The 25,219-nt window shown below is 41.6% G+C and overlaps 1 protein-coding gene and 1 long non-coding RNA gene across 2 annotated transcripts in view; one reads left to right on the forward strand and one right to left on the reverse strand.

Annotated features, from left to right (window-relative positions):
* MARCHF10 (membrane associated ring-CH-type finger 10) overlaps window positions 1-25,219 on the forward strand; it is an 84,489-nt gene that overhangs the window by 19,056 nt on the left and 40,214 nt on the right. Inside the window, 1 exon segment of the mRNA XM_072746907.1 lies at window positions 21,793-21,964. Within this exon segment, the coding sequence (XP_072603008.1) occupies window positions 21,793-21,964 (172 nt within the window).
* LOC140597714 (uncharacterized) overlaps window positions 13,380-25,219 on the reverse strand; it is a 28,492-nt gene continuing 16,652 nt past the window's right edge. The window contains exon 8 of the long non-coding RNA XR_011999574.1: window positions 13,380-14,270. This is a non-coding gene — a long non-coding RNA (uncharacterized lncRNA). The remainder of the gene's footprint in view (window positions 14,271-25,219) is intronic.

Below are 25,219 nucleotides of genomic sequence, written 5' to 3' on the forward strand. Positions count from 1 at the left end.
AAGGATACCTTAAAAACATCAATGATTGATGTTTATGGATGCGGATGTATCCCTGGGTGAGATCTATACTCCCTATTAAGGAACATAAAATCACAGGATAAAATATTCCACCTCAAGTCTGAAGAGAAAAGACTATCTTACAAAACTGGCACCATCGAAAAGAACACATCGCCTGGATTGTTTCCTGTTAGTCAAAGACAAAATACAATGCCTGCTGCTGATTAAACTTAGGGAGTGAGATTAATCCGAAAATCAACACATTTTAGCATGAAGATAAATTCTCACGGTTTTTTTGCACATAGGAACAAAACCCAAGGACAGCTAAAAAAAAAAAAAAATTACGTATGTCAAACAGTAGCATGCAGCAATCTCTCTAGACTGGTAAATAAATGGGCAGCCGGGTTCTTCTGTTTTCACACAAAGACTCACGTGCCTAGCCATGGCCATTTTGCACAGCAGTCCTTGCACATTTGGGATATTCTAAGACTTGAAATTTCGTGCTCCTCTCCACAAACTTTGTTTGGGGGGACAGGCTGTTGACAGATTTCTGTAGTGTTCTTTATGCTATAAAAATTATTCATTCTTTAAATCATCATTGCAAAACACTTGGACCACATCTAAAAAAGGATACGGTTGCATAGATAAAAGTGATGATGAAATAAGGACAAAAATATGTGGTCGGAGGCATAAAACTGGCAATTTCTAAAGTATAAGAACAGGATTTTTCATGTTTGCACTCTGTCACCATACCTCAGTCTGCCAGAGAACCCAAAACAACATCACTTACATAATCTCAAATTTTTCCTGGGTAATGCTATCCCAAGGGTCTGGGCCTTGGTTATACAAGTGCCTTCAAGGTCACATCTTCTCTATCAAGAGGAGTGACAAAAATCAGAATTTTCCACAGTGAAATTCACCTCTGTTTTGCTGTCTGTATCACAGATATTCCTTGGGGTGTACCGGAGGATTCGTCTCTGGATACAAGAGCACAGGAAGGGCAAGGGAACAAAAATGTTACCAAATGCATCACTCATCAGCCATCTGACTTGTGTGCTTATAATGCTGATCCCCAACCACCCCCCCGCCCCCCGGCCACACACTCACACACAGTCTCAGCCCTTCAACTTTTGCTGGGTACAAATGAAGCCAGAGATCCTTATGAGATAAACTAGATCCAGAACTCTTCAGCCCCCAGGATCATGGGTTGGTTTGGAGTGTTCTCCTCCCAGGCTTGGATCCCCACCCAAATTTCTTTGAAAATCTGGTTGTTCTTAAACATTCATAGTCTGGGCCTGCCCTGCTATATTTCGAATCCTGAGGAAATACAGAATTTATCAATCCTCTTTTCATAGGATCCTCAGTGCCAGGGAGGTCCTGGAGCCAGGACTTTCTCCTAGAGGAAGCTATAAGAATGCTGCCACCTCACAAAGGAGAATCCAGGCCAGATCAGTCCCAATTTCCAGAGCTCAGTGTATTGGATATGACATCAGGCACTACCCTTGCAAAAGATCATTCATGGATCAGTAAGAAAAGAGCAGGAGAAAGATACAGTTCAATGAGCAGGTGTAAATCTAACCAAAGCCCTCCACAGGTAAACCTTCCCCTAAGTAATTAATTCCCTTCTAGAGACTCCTATGGCTGAAAACTCCAAGGAACATGTTGCCTCTGATTTGTAAAGGAGAGTTCATTCTGACTGGTGGGTAGTACAGGAGCGGATGGCTTATTCCACGGGAAGTCTTCTACCACAGTCACAACATGAATGTGCCACCACCAAATTTTGATGCTCACATTGCAATTTCTGCCACTTGTTCCTCTCTTGACCCTGTCTCAGATGATCACAATTCTGATGAACCTGGAATTAGTGAGACATTTACCATCAAGTAATGGGTCCAGTATCAAGCTATCATTTCCAGACAACTGCCTAGAGTAGGGCAGATTCCCAAATGCACAGTAAATGCAGTGGCCACTCCATTGTGCACAATGACCTCACCACCACCAGTGGCTTTCACAGCACCTCAAGCAGAGGTTGTATTACATCTAAATCCAAGATAAAGCAATAACCATCAAGCTCGTGTTCTTTAAAGCAGTACCTCCTAAATACATTTAAGTTAGTGGTGTGGCATAGCAGAAAGAACACTTATCATCAAGGGCCATCTTTCTCCCTTATTACAGTGTGAATTCAGACAAACCACTTCTGAGCACTTCAATTTCCCATCAAGGAGATACTTATTATTAATGCTTATCTTGTGGGATCAATGCAAGAACATGTGAGACTCTTAACGTTTGTACTAACATTAGGTTACATTATAAGCTGCCTTGGTATCTATTTTTATAAATGGTGCTCTAATAGGTACCAGTGGCCGAGCAGGTTCTGGGGCTTCCAGAATACCTTCCTTTGCCTCAGCCCAATCCCAGGCCACATTTCTAAATGCTAATGTAATTTTAAGAGGCAACTTAGGTTTAGACCCTTTTCAAAGTTATATACAACCTTGTTAGCTGTTTAATCAGAGTAGAATAAATAAATAGCAGAGTAGAATAAATAAACACCACCTAATCAACTAGGAATTGGATGATTAGTAGATGAAAAAGCAAAGCAGTCTCTCGATATGAGCAGGCAACAGCATCCCTGGAACAGCCGCTGGCCTAGAGGAGCCTGCTATAATTGACAGGGTATTTCGCTTTCCCAAGCCTTCACAGAGAAGAAACAGGAGCTCTGATTTTTCCCAAAGAAAATGATGAAAATGATTAGCCCAGGACTTGTGGGTGGATATGGAAGTATGGCAACCTTCCATGAAGAGGGGCGTCATGAGCTTTTCTCATCTTTCACCCTTGCTGGAAGGGACGCTGTTCCAAATACACAAACCTCAAGAACTTAGGACATGTTGTCATGGCATTTGCTTCTTCATGGGCAAAGAAGGTGGAGACCAACCAGTTAAGAGACCAACTCTTAACTCACAGTACCGTTCACTCTGCTAATTAGGAACAGGATTATTGGCCTCTACCATCAGCAATGGGCAAATATTTAGATTCCAGGTCACAAGGACCCAACATTACATTGGAAGGAGGCAGTAAACCTGATACCAGCAGTAGCTGGTTTGTCCCCAGGCCTGGCTTGGTGGGATGTTGACCGGTGAGGTCACCTGAACCTTCCGGAAGGCATGGTAGCCTTAAGTGTAAAGGTGATTACCCAACATAAGCATCTTAATTGTTTTGTTCATGATGATCCAACACTAACTTTGGAGGTTGAAATAAAAAACAAAGCCTCTTTAAGTCACTTGCAGTGGCTTAAAAAGTCAGAATGTCCATCTATACATGAGGGCAGCAAACATCTAGAACTGTGCTGTCCAGTATGGTGGCCACTAGCCATGTGTGACTACTTACCTTTAACTTTAAATTAATTAAAAGAAAATTTTAAAAAAGAAAATATTAAATTAAGTTACTTAGTCTCACTAGCCACATTTCACATGCTCAGTAGCCACATGTGTTCGTGGCTACCATACCGGACCACACAGATGTAGGACATTTCTACCACTGCAGAAAGATCTATGGGACAGGGCTGCTCCAGACTGTGGTCAAGTTCAAAAAACAAAACAAGAGCCCATGGGTGAGGAAGGGGCTTTGTTTCCCAGAAACTGACCCTGCAAAATCCACAACTCAGTGCTTTGCATACAGTAGCTCCTTGCAAATGTTCACTCTCTGATGATGGTGCAGGAGTCCAAAAGGCTGGCTTGATTTGCATTTTGTGTTTTTGGCGACCTGGGTATATTTGCATGCCTCCTTTCATTACCTAGGTATTCAGCCTATCTCAGGCAGGCCTGTGAAACCTTCTGCTTCTCCCCTTTCAAACGGCTCTCAGGGAGTTATTCTCCCATTAATCTGTCAATGTCAACCTACCAACACCCTTACTGGTGTCATGAAAGCAGCCAGAGTTTAGCACATGGCATAAGCGTTCTATGACTCACACTTTTAATTTTCCCTAACTTCTGCTTGTCCGTTGTCAGATTCCTTGGGGGTCGGGCCTCCCTTCTTTCTGGCTCCAGGCCCATGTGCGGATGAAGCAGGTCACACACGCACACACTGGTTCTAACTGCCAAAAGGCCCCACCCTGGGAGGCTGTGAGTCATCGTTAGCACCTGGTGTGGTGTTTGTCATAGCCGCCCTCTTGACTGTAGCTCAGATTCTGCACCCTCAAGGTGCACCTGAGTAATAACATAGCTCTGCACACGACATCTCAAGCTCCAAATGTACGTCATGGAGAGGGAATGTGCAGCCCACGGTCTGACAAGTGTAGATCTGTGGGAATTCTCATTTGAGTTCGTTTTCCATTTTAGCTGTTGATCTCTTCACCGTGGCGTGTACCACAAGCACCTCAGACTCAAGATGCTGACTGCATCATCTGTTTCCCTCAAAATGGTTCCTCTTCCTGAATTTATTTCTGCCCAAGTCAGAATTCTAGAAATTCTCTTGGATTCCTTCTCCTGCTCCTTCTCACACGTTGCAGCAATCAGACACCAAAGCCAAACTGTCTTGTCTCCTTTGTTGTGAATCCGACCATTAGCACACTCCTCTGCAGGGCCATCTTTTTCGGCCTGGAAATTGTAGGACTCATTTCCTTGGACTTTTTTTTTTCTTAAGATTTTATTTTATTTATTCATGAGAGAGAGAGGCAGAGACACAGGCAGAGGGAGAAGCAGGCTCCATGGAGAAGGGACTTCTCCCTTCTCCTGGAGCAGGGAGCCCGATGTGGGACTCAATCCAGGGTCTCCAGGATCAGGCCCTGGGCTGAAGGAGGCACTAAACCGCTGAGGCACTAAACTCGGGCTGCCCTCCTCAGACATTTTCTCTTCACCTCACCTCTTCCAGCCAGTCTTCCAGACTGCAGTAGGAGTGATTCTTCTGCAAGCAAATTGGATCATGTCACTCCCCTATTAAAAATTCTTGGGCAGAGCAGTCCAGGTGGCTCAGCGGTTTAGCGCCGCCTTTAGCCCAGGGCCAGATCCTGGAGTCCTGGGATGGAGTCCCACATCGGGCTCCCTGCATGGAGCCTGCTTCTCCCTCTGCCTGTGTCTCTGCCTCTCTCTCCCTCTCTGTGTGTCTGTCATGAATAAATAAATAAAATCTTTAATAAAAAATAAATAAAAATAAAAATTCTTGGGCAGCCTGGGTGGCTCAGCAGTTTAGCGCCACCTTCAGCCCAGGGTGTGATCCCATGTCAGGTTCCCTGCATGGAGCCTGCTTCTCCCTCTGCCTGTGTCTCTGCTTCTCTATTTCATTAATAAATAAAATATTTAAAAATAAATAAAATAGAATAAAAATTATTTACTGGGAGATGCCTGGGTGGCTCAGTGGTTGAGCATCTGCCTTTGGCTCAGGGCATGATCCTGGGGTCCCTGAGGGGAGCCAGCTTCTCTCTCTGCCTTTGTCTCTGCCTCTCTCATGTGTCTCTCATGAATGAATAAATAAAATCTTTAAAAAAAATTCTTTAGTGGATCCCCATTGTCTTTGGGATTAAGCGCAAACACCTTAGCAAGGTACTTAAATCCCTTAATGGCCTGACCCTCAACTCTGAGGGCACCTCTTCTGTGAAGTTTCTAGAGCTTCTCCTGGGGGTCAGGGGACTTTGCTGTTGTTCCTCCTCTGGATTCCCATAACACTCTCTGGGTTCAAGTCCACCTTCGGATACATCTTCTCATCTCCCTCCCCCGCCTAGGCTGGAAGCTACTCAAGAGCAAGTGCTGTTTATTGTCATATTTCCAGAGACCACCACATAATAGGAGCTCAATGAATGGATGACAGCTGACAGCTACAAGAGTGTTTTAGGAATGCACACACGTTGAAGTCATAGTTATATAGTCGTAAGAGCCAAAATAGGAAACTTCCCCATGAATGAAAGAAAACAGGAGATGCTGTCACTTGGACTGGAGTGCTCCCTGACCTTGCTTGCAATTCCTGAGAGGCAAGTAGTTTAGTGAGGCTGCCAAGGTGCCATGGCCAGTTTGGGCTTGAAGATGAGTCAGTTACAATCAACCACTTGGAAACCTCCACACTGGTGGTGACCAGAGAGTGACCAGAAGAGAGCATTCTTTCCCAGGCATACCCCTCTGCACATGGACAGATGGCTTCTTCAGAGCCCCGGGTAAGTTCCTTTTGTCACAGATAGGCAAGAACATGAGGACATAAGAAAGTCTGGGTTCAAGCTCTCTGTGGACAAAAGAAACTCAGAATGTCCTATGTTCCACCAGCGAACTCACCAGACGACATGGGATATTTCCTTTATGATTAGATTATAGATTAATTGGAATACCTGGCATGCATGCCCGCCTGTGGGCAAGCCAGGGTGCTGGAGACTTCAACAGCATTAAAGGAGCACATAAATTGCTAACTGTATGCTGGGCAGAGCCAGCAGTGCTTCATTTCTCCTTCGTTTCTGTGCTTTGTCTGAGTTCCACTAGGTAATTTAAAAATAGGCCATGGCAGTAAAATGGGGCAACTGTCAGTTCAAATTGCAGTTGCTTCCAGAATGTTGTCCTGTCTTTTTTAACAGATAAGCAAGACAGCCTAAAGTCAATCCTTCCACTAGGGTGATTTTATCCTGTGGCCGGGTGATCCAAACACCAATTGTTATCCCAGCTCAGTGAAATTGTCGATGCCGAGAATCGGTGGCCTCTGACCCAGAGAGTTCCTTGTGTTAATTGGACTCAGCAGCTCCGAAATTGCATGAGAAAATTATAATAGTTTTTTTCCATTTTATGTAATGCTGTGTATTTCAGTTTACTGTATTTTATTAAAACTCCCTACTTTTAAAAAATTGCCCTAATTTTTAAAACCAAAAAACTTGTTAAAAACCAATTAAAATTCCAGCTATCAAAATTTTAAATATTTTCAGTTGCAAGATATTATTTGGGTGCATACCTGCATTAAACATGATTTACAACATACAGCATTTCATCCTAAAGTCTTTGGTATTGCTTTTATATTGCTTTATTCATTAAGGAATTATGAACCGCTTGTGTCCAAGACATGCTAGTAGGTGCTATGGGGATAGGGTACTAAATAAACCATGCCCCTGACCTTGGGTAGTTCACAGGGTTGGTGAAATAAGATGTTGCAGAAATGCCCACAGTTCAAAATAGTATCTGATGAGTGTAAGAAAAAGCAAAAAGAACTCTGGAAAGGCTGATAGAGGATGTAGTTGTTCCCCCTGGATCTTAAGGCATGACAGGATCTGGGGAGCTGAGGCAGGGCAGCTTTACAGGTGGCAGGAAAGTCAAAGTCAGAGATATGGGCACTCTTGAGCCAGGGTGAGCTGTCCAGTCTTCCTGCAGCTAAGGGCATGTACATCAAATCTCTTTTCAGAGCTCCCTTCCCAGGAGGGGCGAGGGGAGCACCAGTCATATCCCTCCTGCACCCTTTCCTTAGGATCAGGAGATAGGAGGGTGCCCTTCTCGCTCCTAGTTCTGCTCCCAGACCACTGCTTCCCAGGCTCTGATGGAAACACAGGTGCACTAAGGCTTGGCTGTTTTATTTTGCTATCCACTCTCCCACCCCTCATCATCCCTACTACCTCCTATCTCTTCCACGTTGAAGGCTCTAGCAGTGGCTGGCTCTCTGTCCACTCATCTTCTCATCTGCCGAAATCCTGGATGACTTCAGCACCCTCCTGGATCATCAGGCCACACCCTGGCTTCTCAGTTCTGGATGGATCTTAAGTGTCCCCTCCATTCTACTCTGCTACCACCTCCCCACCCCCCCTACACATCCTGGACTACATGTGACATCAACCAGAAGGCCTCCATCTCCAATTTCCACTGATCACACCAGACTTCCAGCTTCCTGCTCATCCATTTTTACAATGACATCTCTTCTACCTCTTGGGAATCTCTGGTCCATTGGCCCTTTGCTCTCTCGTGGGCCCTGACTCTCTCTTCCTAAGCAGCCTAGATTCTGTGCTTAATCTTCTTAATGAGGGGCACCTGGGTGGTTGAGTGTCCAACTCTTGATCTCAGCTCAGGTCTTGAGCTCAGGGATGTGAGTTTAGCCCTGCTTTGGGCTCCACGCTGGGGATGGAGACTACTTGGGGAAAAAAAATCCTCTTACTAATTCCTATGCCCTTTGTCTTTTTTTCTCATCTCTCTGGCAAAACCCCAGCCATTTGTGGTCCCTGGGTCTCAATCCAGGACCCTGGCAGCTGCTGGAGAAAAAAAATCACTCAAATGTGAGATGTGATGCCCACTGAAAGGTCACGGCCACCAACCTCCTAGAACCCCTCAGTGCTGCCCAGTTTAACTGTCCAACTCTCTCTCCCACTTCAAATCTTCTTCCCTTTGTCCAGTCTTCCGTCCCTCCACTCTTCCACCCCACACCTCAGGGGTCCTCAGACAGCTTGCTCAGCTCACTGCGGCCCTGCCCACCCACTCCCTTCCTTGTGTGCCACCCTCCCCTCACTCCACCGGTTCCAAGCCTTTCCACCTCCGCTCAAGATCCATTGGGACCCTTATCCATCCAGCTTTCCCTGCCTGCATCTTCAGCTGCCCAACAGCCTTCCCATCAGCATCTAATCATGGTCCAAGGTCTCCTACCAAAAGAAAAAAAAAAAAAGAACAGTTCTTCCTTGATCCCACATCCCCTCCACTGGTTTCTTCTCCTTCACAGCCAAAGTTCTCAAAAGAATTATTTACACTGACTGACTCCATTTCCCCACCTCCCACTCACTGCTCAACCCACACCAATCTGGCTTCCATGCTCGTCATTCCACTGAAATGGCACTTTGTCAAATAACTTCCATGTCTCTGAATGTGCCAGGTCTTTCACTCCTCACCATGCTTGCCCTCTCCGCAGCTTTGATTGGCTTCCTTCCTCAGTCCTTCTGGAAACACTGCATTCCCTGAGCTCCTGCAAAGCCACCTTCTCCTCCAGGTTCCTCCCTTGTCTCTGGAGGTGGCTTCTCCTCTTCCTTCACCCAGGCTCTGAGTCCCAATATTCCTCAAGGCTTGGTTCTCTTCTCATTCCATATCTCGGGGTTTATCCTATTTTTGGATCACAGACCTCTGGGACAGTATGGTGAACTCCTAGATCCTCTTCTCAGAACATTCACAAATGCATAAAATAATAATACATAGGGCTTCAAAGGAAACCACTTTTATCAAAATAGTCACCAAAATATTTTTAGAAATCTGTGATTCAGTAAATTATGTGCTTCTTTATTAACACATTAAATAACAAGTGATGGGCGTGAAGGGGATTTTGAGACATCTGTAACAACTTTAATGAAATGTGAAAATATCTGTGATTGCTATTGGTGACAAAGTCATAGGTACTGCCAATAACTACTGTCGTTCATTGCCTGCATTCAGAAGGGAGAGCCATGCTTAGATTTCAGTTGGAGGCTAGTAGAAATAAACATATAATTTTCCCATCCAAGTTCATGATCTACCCCCAAGAAGTCTGCTCTCTAAATTCTCCTTAGGTCACCTCTTCAAGACTTTAACTGCCAAAGTCAAGATGTTAATTGCCAATGACTCCCAGATCTCCATATCCAAATCAGAAATCGTTTCTAATCTCCAGGTCTTAATATTCAACTGTTTACTCATTACGTCTACTTGGAAGGTTCCACAAGCCCAATGCTACAGTCCCCAACCTGGCCCGTCACACATCCTTTTGTGTGTGGCATCAACAGAATCTGCCCTCTCTCTCTTCCTTACCCTCATATACCATTCAATCACCAAGTCCCTCCCATTTTACTTCTCCAGTAGCTTTTTAATATGTGTGTGCTTCTCTTCTGTTGCCTAGTTAGGTTACTACAGAGACCTGGCCAGTCTTTACTTCTACTTCTACTCCTCCCTCTAAATTCCACTTTCCCTTCCACAGGTGGAGTGACAGTGACCACTGAAACTCAGATCACATCCCTAGCCCCCTTTAACCCTTTCTGTGACCTTCAGAATGGGAACCAAAATCCATGATGGAGCCAATAAGGCCCTGCAGGATCTGGCCCTCTGTACTGCCCTAGGTCTGTCCACATTGGATTTGGGTCCTTCTATGTGCCAGGCCACTTCCAGCAAAGGAATCTTTGTACATGCTATGCTCTCTTCTCACAACACACACCCTGCCTTCCCACTATGCCTCAGACATCAGCTCAGATTACTTTCTCAGGTTTTTACAAACTGCCCCCTCCTCCAACTAGATTCAGACTCTTCTGTCCTATCTTCTGTGGCTGTCCATATGCTTTATTTTTTTTTTTTATTATTTATTTATGATAGTCATACAGAGAGAGACAGAGGCAGAGACATAGGCAGAGGGAGAAGCAGGCTCCATGCACCGGGAGCCTGATGTGGGATTCGATCCCGGGTCTCCAGGATCGCGCCCTGGGCCAAAGGCAGGCGCCAAACCGCTGCGCCACCCAGGGATCCCTGTCCATATGCTTTAATTTAGGACTTGTAATTTTACATTTTTAAAATAATTATTTGATTAAATAATGCACCTTTCTACCAGGACTATAAGTTCTGTAAGGTCCAAGTCTTTGTTTTACTCGTCATTCCCATATCCCAACATACGTGGCTATACTGCCTTTTCCATGGAGGGTCACCTGTTAGTATAAATTTATGTTCATCCTAAAGCACCAAGTATGAGACATATCTTTTAAAATTTATCTCACATTGACTCTCCTTTATTGATCCTTGATCTCTCATTGTTACTAGATGATATCATGAAGGAAATATTTTAAATCTAATGAAATGTTTATTATGAGCCATAAAAAAAAAAAAAAAAACTGGCAGTGTTCCCACCAAGTACCTAGTTTATCCTGGCAGCCTGGCAACATCTATATATCTACATTACTGCTCCATTTCCTCCCAATATTTTACTCTGAGAGCTTCAAAATATATAGAAAACTTGGCAGAATTGTGTAGTGAATATCAATCTGCCCATCTATCCATCCACTGCTCCACCTTGTGTTTTGGTGCATTTCAAAGCCAGTTGCAGACATCAGTACTCTGCCCGCACACACACACACCCAAAAAAACACTTCAGCATGTACATCATTAACATTGTTATGAATATTTATGGCTTTCGTGGTTTGACTGTTCATGTATTTTCTAGTTTTTTAGAGGCAGAAATTACCTGCAGTGATTATACAAATTTTAATAGTAATAGTTTTTTAATTATTTTAATAGTATTTAATAGTAATAGTAATATTTTAATAGTAATAGTAATAGTAACTCTGCCTGTGAGTTAATGAGCTTTGACAAATGCATGTAACTGTGCATGTAACCCAAACCCCCATCAAGGTTTCTTCACCCCATGAAGACTCATGCCCCTTTCACTGATTCCTGTGCCCGTCCCGTTCAGAGTTAGCTGCCATTCTGAGTGTTTTCCCCATAAATTAATTTTGCCTTTTCTCGTTCCATTTTTAAAAAAAGATTTCCTGAGCAGTCCGGGTGGCTCAACAGTTTAGCGTACCCTTCAGCCCAGGGCCTGATCCTGGAGACCCGGGATCAAGTCCCACATTGGCCTCCCTGCATGGAGCCTGCTTCTCCCTCTGCCTGTCTCTCTCCCTGTCTCTCTCTGTGTCTCTCATGAATAAATAAATAAGATCTTTAAAGTATATATATATATATATATATATATATATATATCAATTACTGGATGGATCTGTCATAATTCTTTCTGCTGGCCATATACTTTGCTTCCAGCTTTTTGCTATAATAGTGCTATGATGAATATTCTTATAGATTTATGCATATCTTTAATTATCTCAAGTTTCCTGAAGTGGGAATTTATATTAGATTAAAAGCATTATAAAGATTTAAAATTTTTTGTTCCCAAATTGTCTTCCGGGAATATTGGTATCAATTTACATTTCTAGAGGTGTATAAGAATGCTAGTTTCTACATAACTTTTCCAACTCTTCTTTTTTTTTAAATTTTTGTCATTTGGAAAAATTACAATTAAAATCAGGTCTGCCCTGAGGAGTATATTCTAAAGACAAAGAGAACTACCAAGAAAGAATGAACCTTATATAATGGGTTTATTCCTAGAGTAATATTTATATTGTAATTCTGACATTTCATGTTTACTACAGAATAAGACACAAAAATATTAATATAATTAAGGAATAAAGATGTTAAATGTAAAATACAAATATAATTTTTTTCAAGGAAGGGAAGGCTCCATATAGTGTTACATTTTAATTAGGGGCAGCCTGGGTGGCTCAGCGGTTTAGCGCCACCTTTGGCCCAGGGCCTGATCCTGGAGACCCAGATCGAGTCCCATGTCGGGCTCCCTGCGTGGGGCCTGCTTCTCCCTCTGCCTGTGTCTCTGCCCGCCTCTCTCTCTCTCTGTGTCTCTCATGAATAAATAAATAAAATCTTTAAAAAAAAGAAATATCACTGTGAACTCATTATTTTTTTAAATACATATTTCTAATTAATTCTATTGAAAGTATTTAGGAACAATGTCATGACACTAGCAATGCACACACCTCACATGCAGATATTAATTCCTAAGTACCATTTTAACTAACTAAAAGGAACAAAGCTTCTTGGATTCCAGGTCTAAAATAGGTAAAATACAAGGTGAAGCTATGATTTTTTTTATTGTACCAGAAAGCAAAGAAATGCTCAAAGACTAAAGTCAAAAGTCAACTTCACCTACTCACCATTTTTGGGACAATTGGAGAATCAAAGAATGTGATGAGGTAACTGAGTAAAATATATCCTTGAGACCACAATGATAACAAATAAATTACATTCATAAATAAAAAGAGAAGGGGGAGTTCTCCTTTAGAGAAGAATGCCAGCTATTAATTGTAGAAAAAATGACAGAATTAGAAAAATCAGTCTTGCTACTCCTGAATAATTATCCAATCAGGAAAAGGACATCAAAAGACGCTAAAAGCACTGGATAAAATGTTGCTTATGTAGGCTATTCAATGTCAAAGAATCATCCATAGATTACCTAATTACATTAGGGGAGGATGTAACTTTAAAGAAATGTGGTAGTGGGATGCCTGGGTGGCTCAGCGGTTGAATGTCTGCCTTTGGCTCAGGGCGTGATCCTGGAATCCAGGATCAAGTCCTGCATCAGGCTCCCTACAGGGAACCTGCTTCTTCCTCTGCCTGTGTCTCTGCCCTCCCCCCATGAATAAATAAATCTTAAAAAAAGAAAAAGAAAGAAAGAAAGAAAGAAAGAAAGAAAGAAAGGAAAGAAAGGAAAGAAGAAAGAAAGAAAGAAAGAAAGAAAGAAAGAAAGAAAGAAAGAAAGAAAGAAAGGAAAGAAATCTGGTACTCACCACCTTTCCCTAGAAATTGAATAGCATTACCAAATAGCATTGTAAGGTGCTGATGGTGTGATGTTATGAAGAAGAACACAACACGTATAGAATATACATACCAAAAATGGTTAACCTGAATTTTATTATGAGGAAACAATCAAATTTGGAACTTAAGACCTATGAGGCTGGGACTCTTCAAAACAGTAAAAGACATGAAAAAGCAAAAAGGCAGAAAACCAAAGACGAAAGGGACATAAAAATTGCATGCAATGCATGTACCAGGATTGGCTCATAGATCAAAACAAAGTGCTAAAAAGACATTTTTGGACAATTTAAATATGCTCTACATATTAGACAATGTCACGGAAACTATTACATTTTCTTAGGTAAGATAAATGGTATAGTCGCTTTTTAGGAGAATGCCTATTTTGATAGAAGATGCATGTTTAAGTACTTAGGGGTGAAGCATCAAGTCTAGTAACTTTGAAAAGCATATATATACATACACACACACACAGAACATGCACATGAGAGCACACACATGCAAATTGACAAGTTAAAGAGTAATGGGTGTAATCTGTACTATTCTTTCAACTCGGTAGATCTGACGTGTTTCAAAGTAAGATTGAAAAATTATAAATAGGGATCTGTTGATGCAATGTATCATTAAGTGAAACAGTATATATGGTACAATTCTATTTCTGAATTATATTCATAGATATGCATAAATATGTGTTAGAGTAATGTCAGCTGATGTTAACAATGGGACCAAAACCGTGATGACTCCGTCAAGTCGTTTAATTCTTGTACCTGTAACAGTTCAGGCTGGATGAACCAGATCAGCAGGCAGCTCCACCGGGACTTTCAGACTTGGGTTCAGTTGTCTTCAACGTACAACTTTCAAAGTTGTTACCTTCCAAGTTGAAGTGCTGAGCCAGGCACTGAGGCAGAATGCACACATCATTCCCACTCCCGCTGGCTGATTTTCCTCCTGAGTTCCCATCTAGTGACAGGGGAGATGGAAACCTTCAAGGTGGGCGGCCATATCCAGCTTCAACTCACTGCTTGAGAAGGGATTTCGGTGGAAAGCTAGTAGCCTCCATCACAGATGGAGGTGGGAAGCTAGTAGCCTCCATCACAGATTCCCTTTAAAAGGGAATCTTAAAGTATACAGACCAAGCAGTTTGCAATTTTTATTTCAAGGTTCGTGGAGTTTTGAATGTTTTAAATTTTTTCTTAGGCTTGTCTTTATTTTTCCATTATGAACATGCATGTTCTTTGTAATAAAGAATTACACTTTATAAAAATAAGCCACTGAAACTCCAAAAAAGATTATTTCACTGGCAAATCTGCAGGATGCTTTATTTCCCACTCTGAAACAAACATACATGCTAATCTTAAATACCATGTAAGCAGTTTTCTACTCAGACCCCAGTCTCTGCCACACGGACTCTCAATCATTTGCTTGAATCTCAGAGCCCCTTCCCCACCATATGACCCCACCTTGCTATCCAGCTTTTTTTCTCCTCCCTCCTCCTACACACTTTGCTTTGGCCCCTTGCCCTCCTGTCTGAGAATCATGTCCTACCTGTTACTCCATCCATACCCTGGCTCCTGTGCTGCCTCTAGCCTAAGTGGTTACTACTCATCCTTCAGGTTCCAGAATCCACCACCTCCTCATGAGCTCTGCCTTGACTTCACATCTTTTTCTGTGGAATTCAGAACTGGTGCCACCCGTTTATCGCTTAAATGTTGTTTTACGTTTTGCTAGTATGATATAATCTTATCTCTCCCATTGCAAGCTTTGTGTCTTTAAATGCCTTCATGGTGCCTAGCATGGGGTTGAAGACATAGTGGTTTGCAAATGATACTTCTCAATTAATTCTCACATTTTATGACACCTTACTTTGAGTAGGAGGTATTTTTGTAGGTAGGTGATCTCCATTTGATGGCCAAATCTTTCATATTCCTCAGATGCTCCTCTCAACTAAAAGAGGAATATGAATTCAAATAAAGAATGGAGGAGAAATATATTGTAGCCACATTATACCTGAGCAATACCCAACTGAGAGCAGTCTCAATGTGCTACTAAACACTACACTGTAGTATTCAAATTTTTAAAATTCAACATTTTCTGGCCACAAATCACTTCCTCACCCACTGCTCACCACACAGAACTCTATCCCAAAGAATACCATACACACTGTTTCCAAAAGCATGAAAATGTGTTGCCACATGTGTGTAAACTGACAGTGATTTCTACAACACACAAGGGATCAATTTGCATTATAATACCTACAAGTGTCAAGAAATCTGTCATGTTTGCTATTTTAGTAGCTTGCAGCTCTGAGTTTCACCCAGAGGCCATTCCGTAGTGAGATGGAAAGTACAAAGCCAATTCTACAGTCTCACATGCCCCTTCTTCAGGGAGCAGACCCAATGGTCATCAGACATTAATTTTTTTTAAAGATTTTTAAAATTTATTTATTCATGAGAGACACAGAGAGAGAGAGGTGCAGAGACACAGGCAGAGGGAGAAGCAGGCTCCACACAGGGAGCCCGACGTGGTACCTGATCCCAGGTCCCCAAGATCATGCCCTGGGCTGAAGTCGACACTAAACCGCTGAGCCACTCAGGCTGTCCCATCAGACATTAATTTAATCAAGGCCACTACTGCTTTCAGATCAGTGTCTTAGGCTGAGTCATTCCAACTTGCTAGCATGAGAATCACGTGGCAGGTGGTAGTGGTGGTGGGGCTCTTTATCAAAGTCAATGGTATAGACAGGTGTGGGTAATATTTATACACATGGCAGACCACCTGACTCCAAAAAGCATCTTATGGCAAAATGGAGAGCAAAGGTTTTTTGCTAATCCTGCTCTTGCCCAGCCCCATCCAGCAGCCATATCTTCAGGTAGGAGATACAAATGGGGTTAAGCAGCAATCTCAATCTGGCAGGCGGTACCGGAGTCAAAAACAAAACAAAACAACAACCAAAACCCAAAAAAAGGTTACTGATCCCTGTTCTTTATTGTTGTTGAAGTTTATAATTCCAATAATCTCAAAACTGTCCTAAACATGGGCAGGACTTTATGGTTCTTGAATACACAAAGGGGCCCATACTAGCCAGAATGCTATTTATAGAAGCTACCCTCAAATTCTCTAAGACTGTTTTTGTGTTTGACGTACAATGTGAATGGGGACTTTGGAGGTTTGAAGGTACACATTTGCACCCACAGTCCCTTGGTCACCCTTCCCATGTTGTTACTCTTTGAATGTCGAGAATCACCATCTTGATCGTTGTTTTTCATACTCTCATGAAAACACATTCATTTCAAATATCATAAACACATGGTCTTTCTCTGGCACCAGCTGACACTACACTTTGCCTCTTCCCTCTTATTTCCAGCAGGCTGTATCCTGGTCTACACTGTGTCATAAGATCTACTTAGCCCAGCTTTCCACCACATGATGTGGCAAAATGGGTTTAGTCTCTCCATCTATCAGAATTCAGTAGCACACGCTAGTGGAGGGAGGGAAGTGATATACCAGTTGAGAACCTGTTCCTTGGGTCTCAGAAATGAGCCATGAAGCAAGAGCTGGAGAAAAGTTGGTTTTGTCTGTCTCTTACTGCTTTAGTCTCCTTGCTCTTCTACTCAGCTTTGTTCACTGTCATCTTGCCATTCCAGACTCAACATTGTTAGGTCCCAGGTAAAAAAAAAACAACTCATCATTTTCATATCCCTGAGGAAATGCATTCCATTTCCATCCCTTGGGTTACCATCTTCAAGGCCTAACTAGAACCATTATAGTGTGACTGAGCTGTTACTCCAGTGCCACTGCATTCCCTGACAGAAGTTCCTTCTCTTCCTTGTTTGACTCTTTCTCTGAACTTCTGAGAGAGCCCAGACCTGGGAGATATATATATATATATATATATATATAGAGAGAGAGAGAGAGAGAGAGAAAGAGAGAGAGAGACTATATTGTATATATAATATATGTATATACAATAATATATCTTTATAATGCCAGAAGAGCAAGTAGGGGATTTTTGGAAAATGTTAAGTACAAATAACACTCTAGAAAATGTTAATTTTGATAATAACTTGTTTTAGTTCACATGGCTTTATTAGGACTTTCTCAGCAAATTACGAATAGAGAACTTAGAATCCTCACATGTATCATGTAACTCGATTTTTTTCAAGTTTTTTCTAGTTTTTTTTTTTTTTTAATGCTTTAGACTTTGATTTTGAAAGACAGAGCTGGTTTTCTTCCCTCAAAGGAATAGCAATGTGCTGTTGCCTCCACCTCCATGTGACATTTCAACTTAGGAACATATGGGGGAAGAAATGAAAATTGTAATTACTGTTCAAAATTACAAGAGGAAAAGACAGTTTTAAAAATCAACTTCAAATCAAAATAATTTAATTACTGTTTGATAATCTCTAAACATTGCTAAATATTTTCTGTTAGAGCTTTACTGCTCAAAAAAGAAATCGTACCATATTTTCTTAAGACTAGATAAATTCCAACCACTTACAAGATGATCATAAATTATATAGTTTTTGAAAGAAACCAAGATTCCAATGCAGGAACTGATTCACCTTTCTATTCACATTTTTTCAGATGAGGTGAAAATCCAATAAAAGTTTTCATTGGGAATTTTGGTTTTTGCTTTCAACAATAGGTAGTTAATATTCAGTAGTTAGCTAGTTAATTTAATGGCTGAACATGAATGAACAACTAATTGAAAGGCCAATGCTTGTATGGCACTGCATGCCTGGCATTGTTCTAAGTGCTACCAACACATCTTAACTCATTTAATCCTCACAGAACCACCAAAAGGTAGACCACTATTGCTCATTGATGAAAAAACCTGAGATGCAGAGAGATGAACTAAAACTTACCCTAAAATATCAGAGAGGGTGACAAACCATGAGAGACTCCTAACTCTGGGAAATGAACAAGGAGTAGTGGAAGGGAAGGTGGGCAGGGCAACGGGGTGACTGGGTGATGGGCACTGAGGGGGGGCACTTGACGGGATGAGCACTGGGTGTTACACTATATGTTGGCAAATCAAACTCCAATAAAAAATATATATATAATAAATAAATAAAACTAACCCTATGTCACACAACAACTCTGAAAGGGCCAGGATTCCCTCCTAGGAAGTCTTTTTTTTTTTTTTAATAAATTAATTTTTATTGGTGTTCAATTTACCAACATACAGAATAACACCCAGTGCTCATCCCGTCAAGTGTCCCCCTCAGTGCCCGTCACCCATTCACCCCCTCCTAGGAAGTCTTAAATAGGGACACCTGGGTGGCTTAGTGGTTGAGCACCTGCCTTTGGCCCAGGGCGTGATCCTGGAGTACTGGGATCAAGTCCCACATCGGGCTCCCAGCATGGAGCCTGCTTCTCTCTCTGCCTGTGTCTCTGCCTCTTGCTGTGTGTGTCTCTCATGAATAAATAAACTCTTTAAAAAAAAAAAAAAAAAAAAAGGAAGTCTTAAATACTACACTTTAGTGCCAGAATGAGTTACTCTGACTTGTCCCATCAAGGATCATCCTCCCTGCATAGTATGATAGGTTTTGATAAGAGAAGATAGATAAGAATGACAGAGAACATAAGAGGGCATGAATAAAGGGACAAAAAGTTGAAATGATTTGCTTACAATGACTCAATGAAACAAGCACATTCATAAGTATTACAGTTCCTGCCATTGTGACTTTAGTTTCCTGCTAACACAAAACCCTCTTTCAGCTATAACTTCTGGACTCTTTGGAATGATTACCAACCAGAAATAAGTTTGATGGAACCAGTAACCAGAAAAGGATGTACTCAGAATGCAGGTGCACAATTCCATATGTAATAGGCACTGTCTAGAAGGCCAAACTTTCTTTCACCTTTCATGTTATTAAAGGCTTGAAGTATAATGAGTGGGTGAAGGAAGGATAAATATGGCTTAACACCCACCCAATAAAAAAAATCTTGTCACCAACTCACTCCTCCCAGTTCACCACTGCTTGGGCAAGCAAAAAATCCAGCCCTGGCTGAAGGTAACAGACCCACTAGTAATGGTGAACACTATTATTGTTCCTGACACTGTCACTGCAGATATTGGTAGTCTTAGCCCAGAACAGCTTTCTTGCCTTTGCATTGGTTAGAAATAAAGGGCTGAATAACAGGCTGTATGAGCCTGTATGAGCAGGCTTCTCTACCCACTAATGTCAGGTATCTGTGCTGGGCAGTGTGTGGAGGAAATTCCATCACATGTTCACTGATGCTCTTCTTGATTGTGACAGTTTTAGGCATCATAATTAAAATTTGCCCACATTACCTTCTCTGAAAACAGCCTGTCTCTTGCTCAGAAATGACTTAATACTTCATCTTTGACATGTCACAATCATTTTCAAGGATTTCTATTAAATTCCAGAATCAAAAAGGAAAATGGAGAACCAATCATTAAGTCCTTTCTTTTTCCCTGTCTCTTTATCTGATTTGTTTTCTAAAATGACTGGGAGAAACAATAATTATTTGTTTGAAGACTGTATCCAGACTCTAAATTACAAAACATGACTTATAATCTTAAAGGATAATGATCTGTCCACCTGCAAATTTATACAGACTTCTTTGGAGAAGACTGACAAGTAGGGGGCTTTTTACAATTCAGTTTGTCTTAATGTTGCACCCAATAATTCAAAGCTACTCAGAGTATTTTCCCCGAGTCAGGAGCCTTGAAATGAAAATGCCACAACTGTCAGCAAGAAAGATAAGCGAGATCAATACAAATTGCCACAGTTGGAAAGGGAGGGGCATTAATGTAGCACTTTGTCTCCAAAAGACTGCATCTTCAGAGGACTTTCTAATACTGGAGTAATGTGCCTGAAGAAGAACTGAGTGATCCTTCCCCTGGGAGGGAGGGGTGGGAACCTTGGGGTTTTGTTCCAGGGTGTATCACAAATCATACCACTAGGACCTAAAACTGTAAGGCAGGGGGGCACCGTGGGTGGCTCAGTTGGTTGAGTGTCTGGTTCCTGGTTTCAGCTCAGGTTACCACCTCTGTGTCTTGGGATCAAACCCAGCCTGGGTCTCAGTGAGGAGTCTGCTTGAGGATTCTTTCGTTCCTCCTCTGCCCCATCCCTTAAAATATAAAAATCTTCTAAAAAAAAAAAAAAAAACTAAAAAAAAAATCATAATGTAGGACTTAACTCCCTCCTCATGATCAGGTTTTCCATAGCCATTTACACTGCTTTTATTATTTCTCTGGTGGATGTAGTTGTGGCAAAGTATAAAACTACTGAATGCCAGGATCTCTGGGTGGCACAGCGGTTTAGCGCCTGCCTTTGGCCCAGAGCGCGATCCTGGAGACCCGGGATCGAATCCCATGTCGGAGAATCTGCCTGTGTCTCTGCCTCTCTCTCTCTGTGTGTGACTATCATAAATAAATTTTTAAAAATTTAAAAAGATAAAAATAAAAAAAATAAAACTACTGAATGCCTGGATAATTTCTGTTGTGTTGGAAAAGCTGTGCTGAGATACTCTGACACTGCAGGAATCATGATTTGGCTGTGCATAGATTTATACTGACTTCTTTACAGAAGACTGACAAGTAGGAGACTTTTAAAAAGATTGGTCCGTCATAGGTTGCACCCAGTAATTCAGAATATTAAACTGAGGTTCAATCTTTTCAGCCCCAATACACTATCTAAACTTCCATTTCAGGGCCCGGGTGGCTCAGTGGTTGGGCGGCTGCCTTCAGCGTGGGTCATAATCCCGGGATCCAGGGTCAAGTCCCGCATCAGGCTCCTGCGAAGAGTCTGCTCCCTCTGCCTGTGTCTTTGCTTCTCTCTCTCTCTGTGTCTCCCCATGAATAAATAAATCTTTTAAAAAAATTTCCTTTTCATTGTCAGGTATATGATTACCATAAGGAATATTTTTCCTCACCCAACCAGCAGTTCAAATAAAATCAGGGACACCTGGATGGCTCAGCGGTTGAGCATCTGCCTTCCGCTCAGGTCCTGATCCTGGGATCCGGGATCAAGTCCCACATCGGGCTCCTTGTGGGGAGCCTGCTTCTTCCTCTGCATATGTCTCTGTCTCTCTCTCTCTTATGAATAAATAAAATCTTTAAAACAAACAAAACAAAAATAACAAAAACAAGAAGTTTAAGGGCATTGATTGCTTCTTCTGCTTTCTTATGTAGCCTTTAACATGAGCTGTTTGGGTTTACATAAGGGTCAGAAATGCATTCTTGCCATAATGTTCTACATGACAGACTCACAGAAGTGCCTTCTTTTTATGGTGTTCTACAAAACAGACTCATTAACTTTGCTATTATTTCTAACTGGTACTTCTAAATTGATACAGTCCATCAAAATCTCACTGGTAAAAAGGCATATTAAGCATGACAGGATGCTCCAGTGTTAGCGCTAAAGGAGGCCATGCATTCAGCTCTTCTCTCCTCTGCATAGCAAAGATGACCCACTTGGCCACTGATACTGACACCTTTCATTTTTGGTAGAGTTCTGCTGAGGAGGATCCTCTAGCCAAACCAAGACCATCTACCAAGAGTTCTGCGGTTCAGTGTGATTCCAGACTTCCAGCAATTGACCAAACATCAGTCAAACAGAAACATAAAAGTACCATGACTCCAAGGAAACTGGAGAAAGCAGGCCCCAGCAAACCCTCTTCAGGTGAGTGGCTGACTTGACTTACTGAAATTCACAAAATCTAAAATCCCAGTATTATAGGTAATGACAACAGTCAGTCAGATTGGTGGTATTGGTTATTCCTAATGTCCTCCAAATGGTAAATTCAGGTTTTGGAGGGTCCAGTGATCTTATGCAAACGGTAAAATTCATTTCAGGGTAGAATAGCAGGTCAAGGAGGTGTGAATTATGTAGAGTAAGTGTTCCCACTGCCCACATTTTCTGCCCAATCATTGGTTTTTGTGTGGCACTTGCCTGGAATTGGCACTTTTTTCATCTTCTTCACCCTCTGGTGGGGAGGGGTGAGGGGTGGATAAAGGCATTTGGCCCCAGGTATCAAATTTTATGACTCAAGCAAGAGCATGAAGAGCTGCTTTCAAAAGCATCTGAATGCCATAATTTGTAGCCAAGAAAGAGTAATAAAGTCCTCTGGTTCTGAGGTTGTCCTCTCTGGGAGAAAAAAGGCTTGATAAATCCTCCCTTTTGTGCAATTTGGTAAATAACTCACTCTTTAGCAGCCTTTGAAGCGGAGATCAGTCCTCCGCTTGAGGCAGAAGTGATTTAATAGTATCCAGAAAGAGGATAAATTCAAGTGAAAGAGTGGAGTCCCTCGGGCTCATCCCCATCAAAGCCAACATATGGAGGACAAACTTGATTCCTCCAGGAACGGACTTCGAAGTTAGGGTAAGTAGGCAGAAAGGTCTGCTTTCTGCTTGCAGTAGAATGGAAATGATCCAAATTAACTGCTGAAGAATTTGTAAATAGTGTGCAATTCATTTAAATACAAATCACAACTACTTTCTAATCCTAAATAGCTCTTGTCATGCAACCACCCGTCCAGTTAAGTCTTAATGCATTTTTAGAAAATGGCAGCTTTCCCTCAGATTAACCACCCACATTTTGTTGCTTTAATGAAGTTAAAAAAAAAAAAAACCAAATTGGCTTCTGAAATGATGTCCTTCCAAGCAAAGCCTGAATTCTATTTCCTTATTTAATCAAGGGAAAGTATCATCAATAGTTAACAATTTCTCATTTTGAAGACTTAGTAGGAAGTATGTTTTTAATTCAGCTGTTTAAGAATGGAATAGAGCAGATAAGATCATTCCCCAAATATTTCAAAATACGTGTTGTAATTTATTGAATTGGGGATATTTTTAATAGGAAAAAAAATGAATTTAAGCTTAAATAATGCAATTCCATTCACTCGATATAATTCCTAGCCTTCTTACTAAAACTGGGTAGCTATTCAAATGGGCTGCTTTGTCATCTGTGGAGAATAATCATTAAAATGTACAGTTTAGGTCCACTAGATGATTTTGGTCTGTGTGATTAATACAGATGCTTTTCTGACTGAGCAAACTCCATATGGAACTTACAACACTGACAAAAGGAAGAATTAACTCACTTTACATTCTATAAAACATCACGTTTGAAGAATTACTAGCCTGGAAAACACCAAGGTTTAGGCAAGAGAGCCAAGTTGGCAGAAATATATCTATTTCATCAAATGAGGGATGTTACTTATAGTAAAAGCTTTTAAAAAGCACCAGCTTTATCATCCTATTATGACCCTAGACCATGTCCAAGATCCATGCAGGCGGGAGCTGAACTGGGCTCTGGCTGTCCAGCGAGGACAGCAGTCCTGATGATTGATGCCAGTTGCTACGGAAGTCGAAGCAGTTGTGCAGCAAACTGCGTTCATCAAGTTGGCTAAAAGCAAAGCGTTGGTGTGTTAAGATCCACTCGTTTTACATGTGTAGATGCACCCTCAGAGTTCCTTAATTAGCACAGTGAAATGAGAGCCCAGAGACATGGTGAGAATTTAAGCCGAGTCTTTTCAGGAAAAGTCTAGTTGAGTGGCACTAGCAACTCAGAAGAATCAAACACATACCCTGCTGTTGGAGAAAAAGAGGGCTTGGGGCCTAAATTATCTGTACATGTTGATCCAATTCACTGGGCAAATTCAGAGTTTCCTGCTTTTCTTCACCTCTGTAGAGAAATATTTTCCTAAAGCTTTTTGAGAGTGATCCAAAGTTGGCAATGAATCGCCAAAACTTCTTCCCATTTCAGAACTGGGATTCTATGCAGAAACGAAGCATCAAACCCAGTGAAATCCCTTTGCAACATCTGTGTAATAGGCTAACCTTCCCCAATGAGCTATGCTAAACTTTTCCTGAATACAATAATATAGCCAGGAAATGCAGCCTGCCTTACATGCAGATCTATGTAATGATAACCCATTCCATACAGGAGTTTTTCCTTATATCCATGTGAACTACCATCTAGAGCCCCTAAGAAGGCTATTTACAACATAGGAACCAGTGGTACCCTCTACAAATAGATCTATAACTGTCAGCTTTTCATTGGTCTTCACACTGTATTAGAAGGAATTCACACATTTTAAATTAAGTTCATATATTCCATGAAACTGTTGCTAAGTGAGTTGGCTTGTGATTCTCTATGCTATCTCCCTCCGTGGGGTGTCAGGCAAGTGCTTTGGAGTCAAAATGCGTAGATTAGCATCTGGCCCTGTTTCTTATTTACTATGTGGCCTTTGGACAAGTGACTTCTCTGTGCTCAGCTTCCTCATCTGTAAAGTGGAGTGGGGCGGGGGGGCGTCAAAATGGATCCTACCTGCTGGGATTGCTGTAAAGATTCAATGATAAAACGTATGCTCAGCCATTAGAATGGTGCCCCATACCATAAGCACTTGGTAAATTACAGCATTAGGATCTCTAGGATGTGAGAACTGTATTTAAGAGAATGAACTAGAAAACCTTGTTTTCTTTGCCTTAATGTGGTCCTCCTCCCCACAATCCTTTTTTTCTCTTTACCAAAAATCAGAGTTATACTTTAAAAATCCTGATATAAATGCAGGTACAGATGCTTTTACTACACCCTGAATTTCCAAAGCAAAACACAAAAGGGAAAAAAATGAATAATCAGAAAGCATTCACCAAGCCAGAGATTTGCTTTATCTCCAAAAAGACATGGAAAATTCAGGCAGTGAGTCAAGACCCAGCTGCGTCTGATGTGCAATGGATTCAGAAATCCCATTTCATGATCAAGGTGAACACTGATACAGGGTGGGATAGAAGCCTAGCAGAGTTACATATTCTTACTTCAGAATTTGGTATGGATTTGTGAAAAGCAGAGCAGTCCGCAGGCCCAGCAAATGCTGGGGGAAAGAGAAACACAGACAGCAACTGTGGCCTCCAACTCCTGGACTCCTGTCTACAA

The sequence above is a fragment of the Vulpes vulpes genome, chromosome 2, assembly GCF_048418805.1.
Source record: "Vulpes vulpes isolate BD-2025 chromosome 2, VulVul3, whole genome shotgun sequence".
NCBI lineage: Eukaryota > Metazoa > Chordata > Mammalia > Carnivora > Canidae > Vulpes > Vulpes vulpes.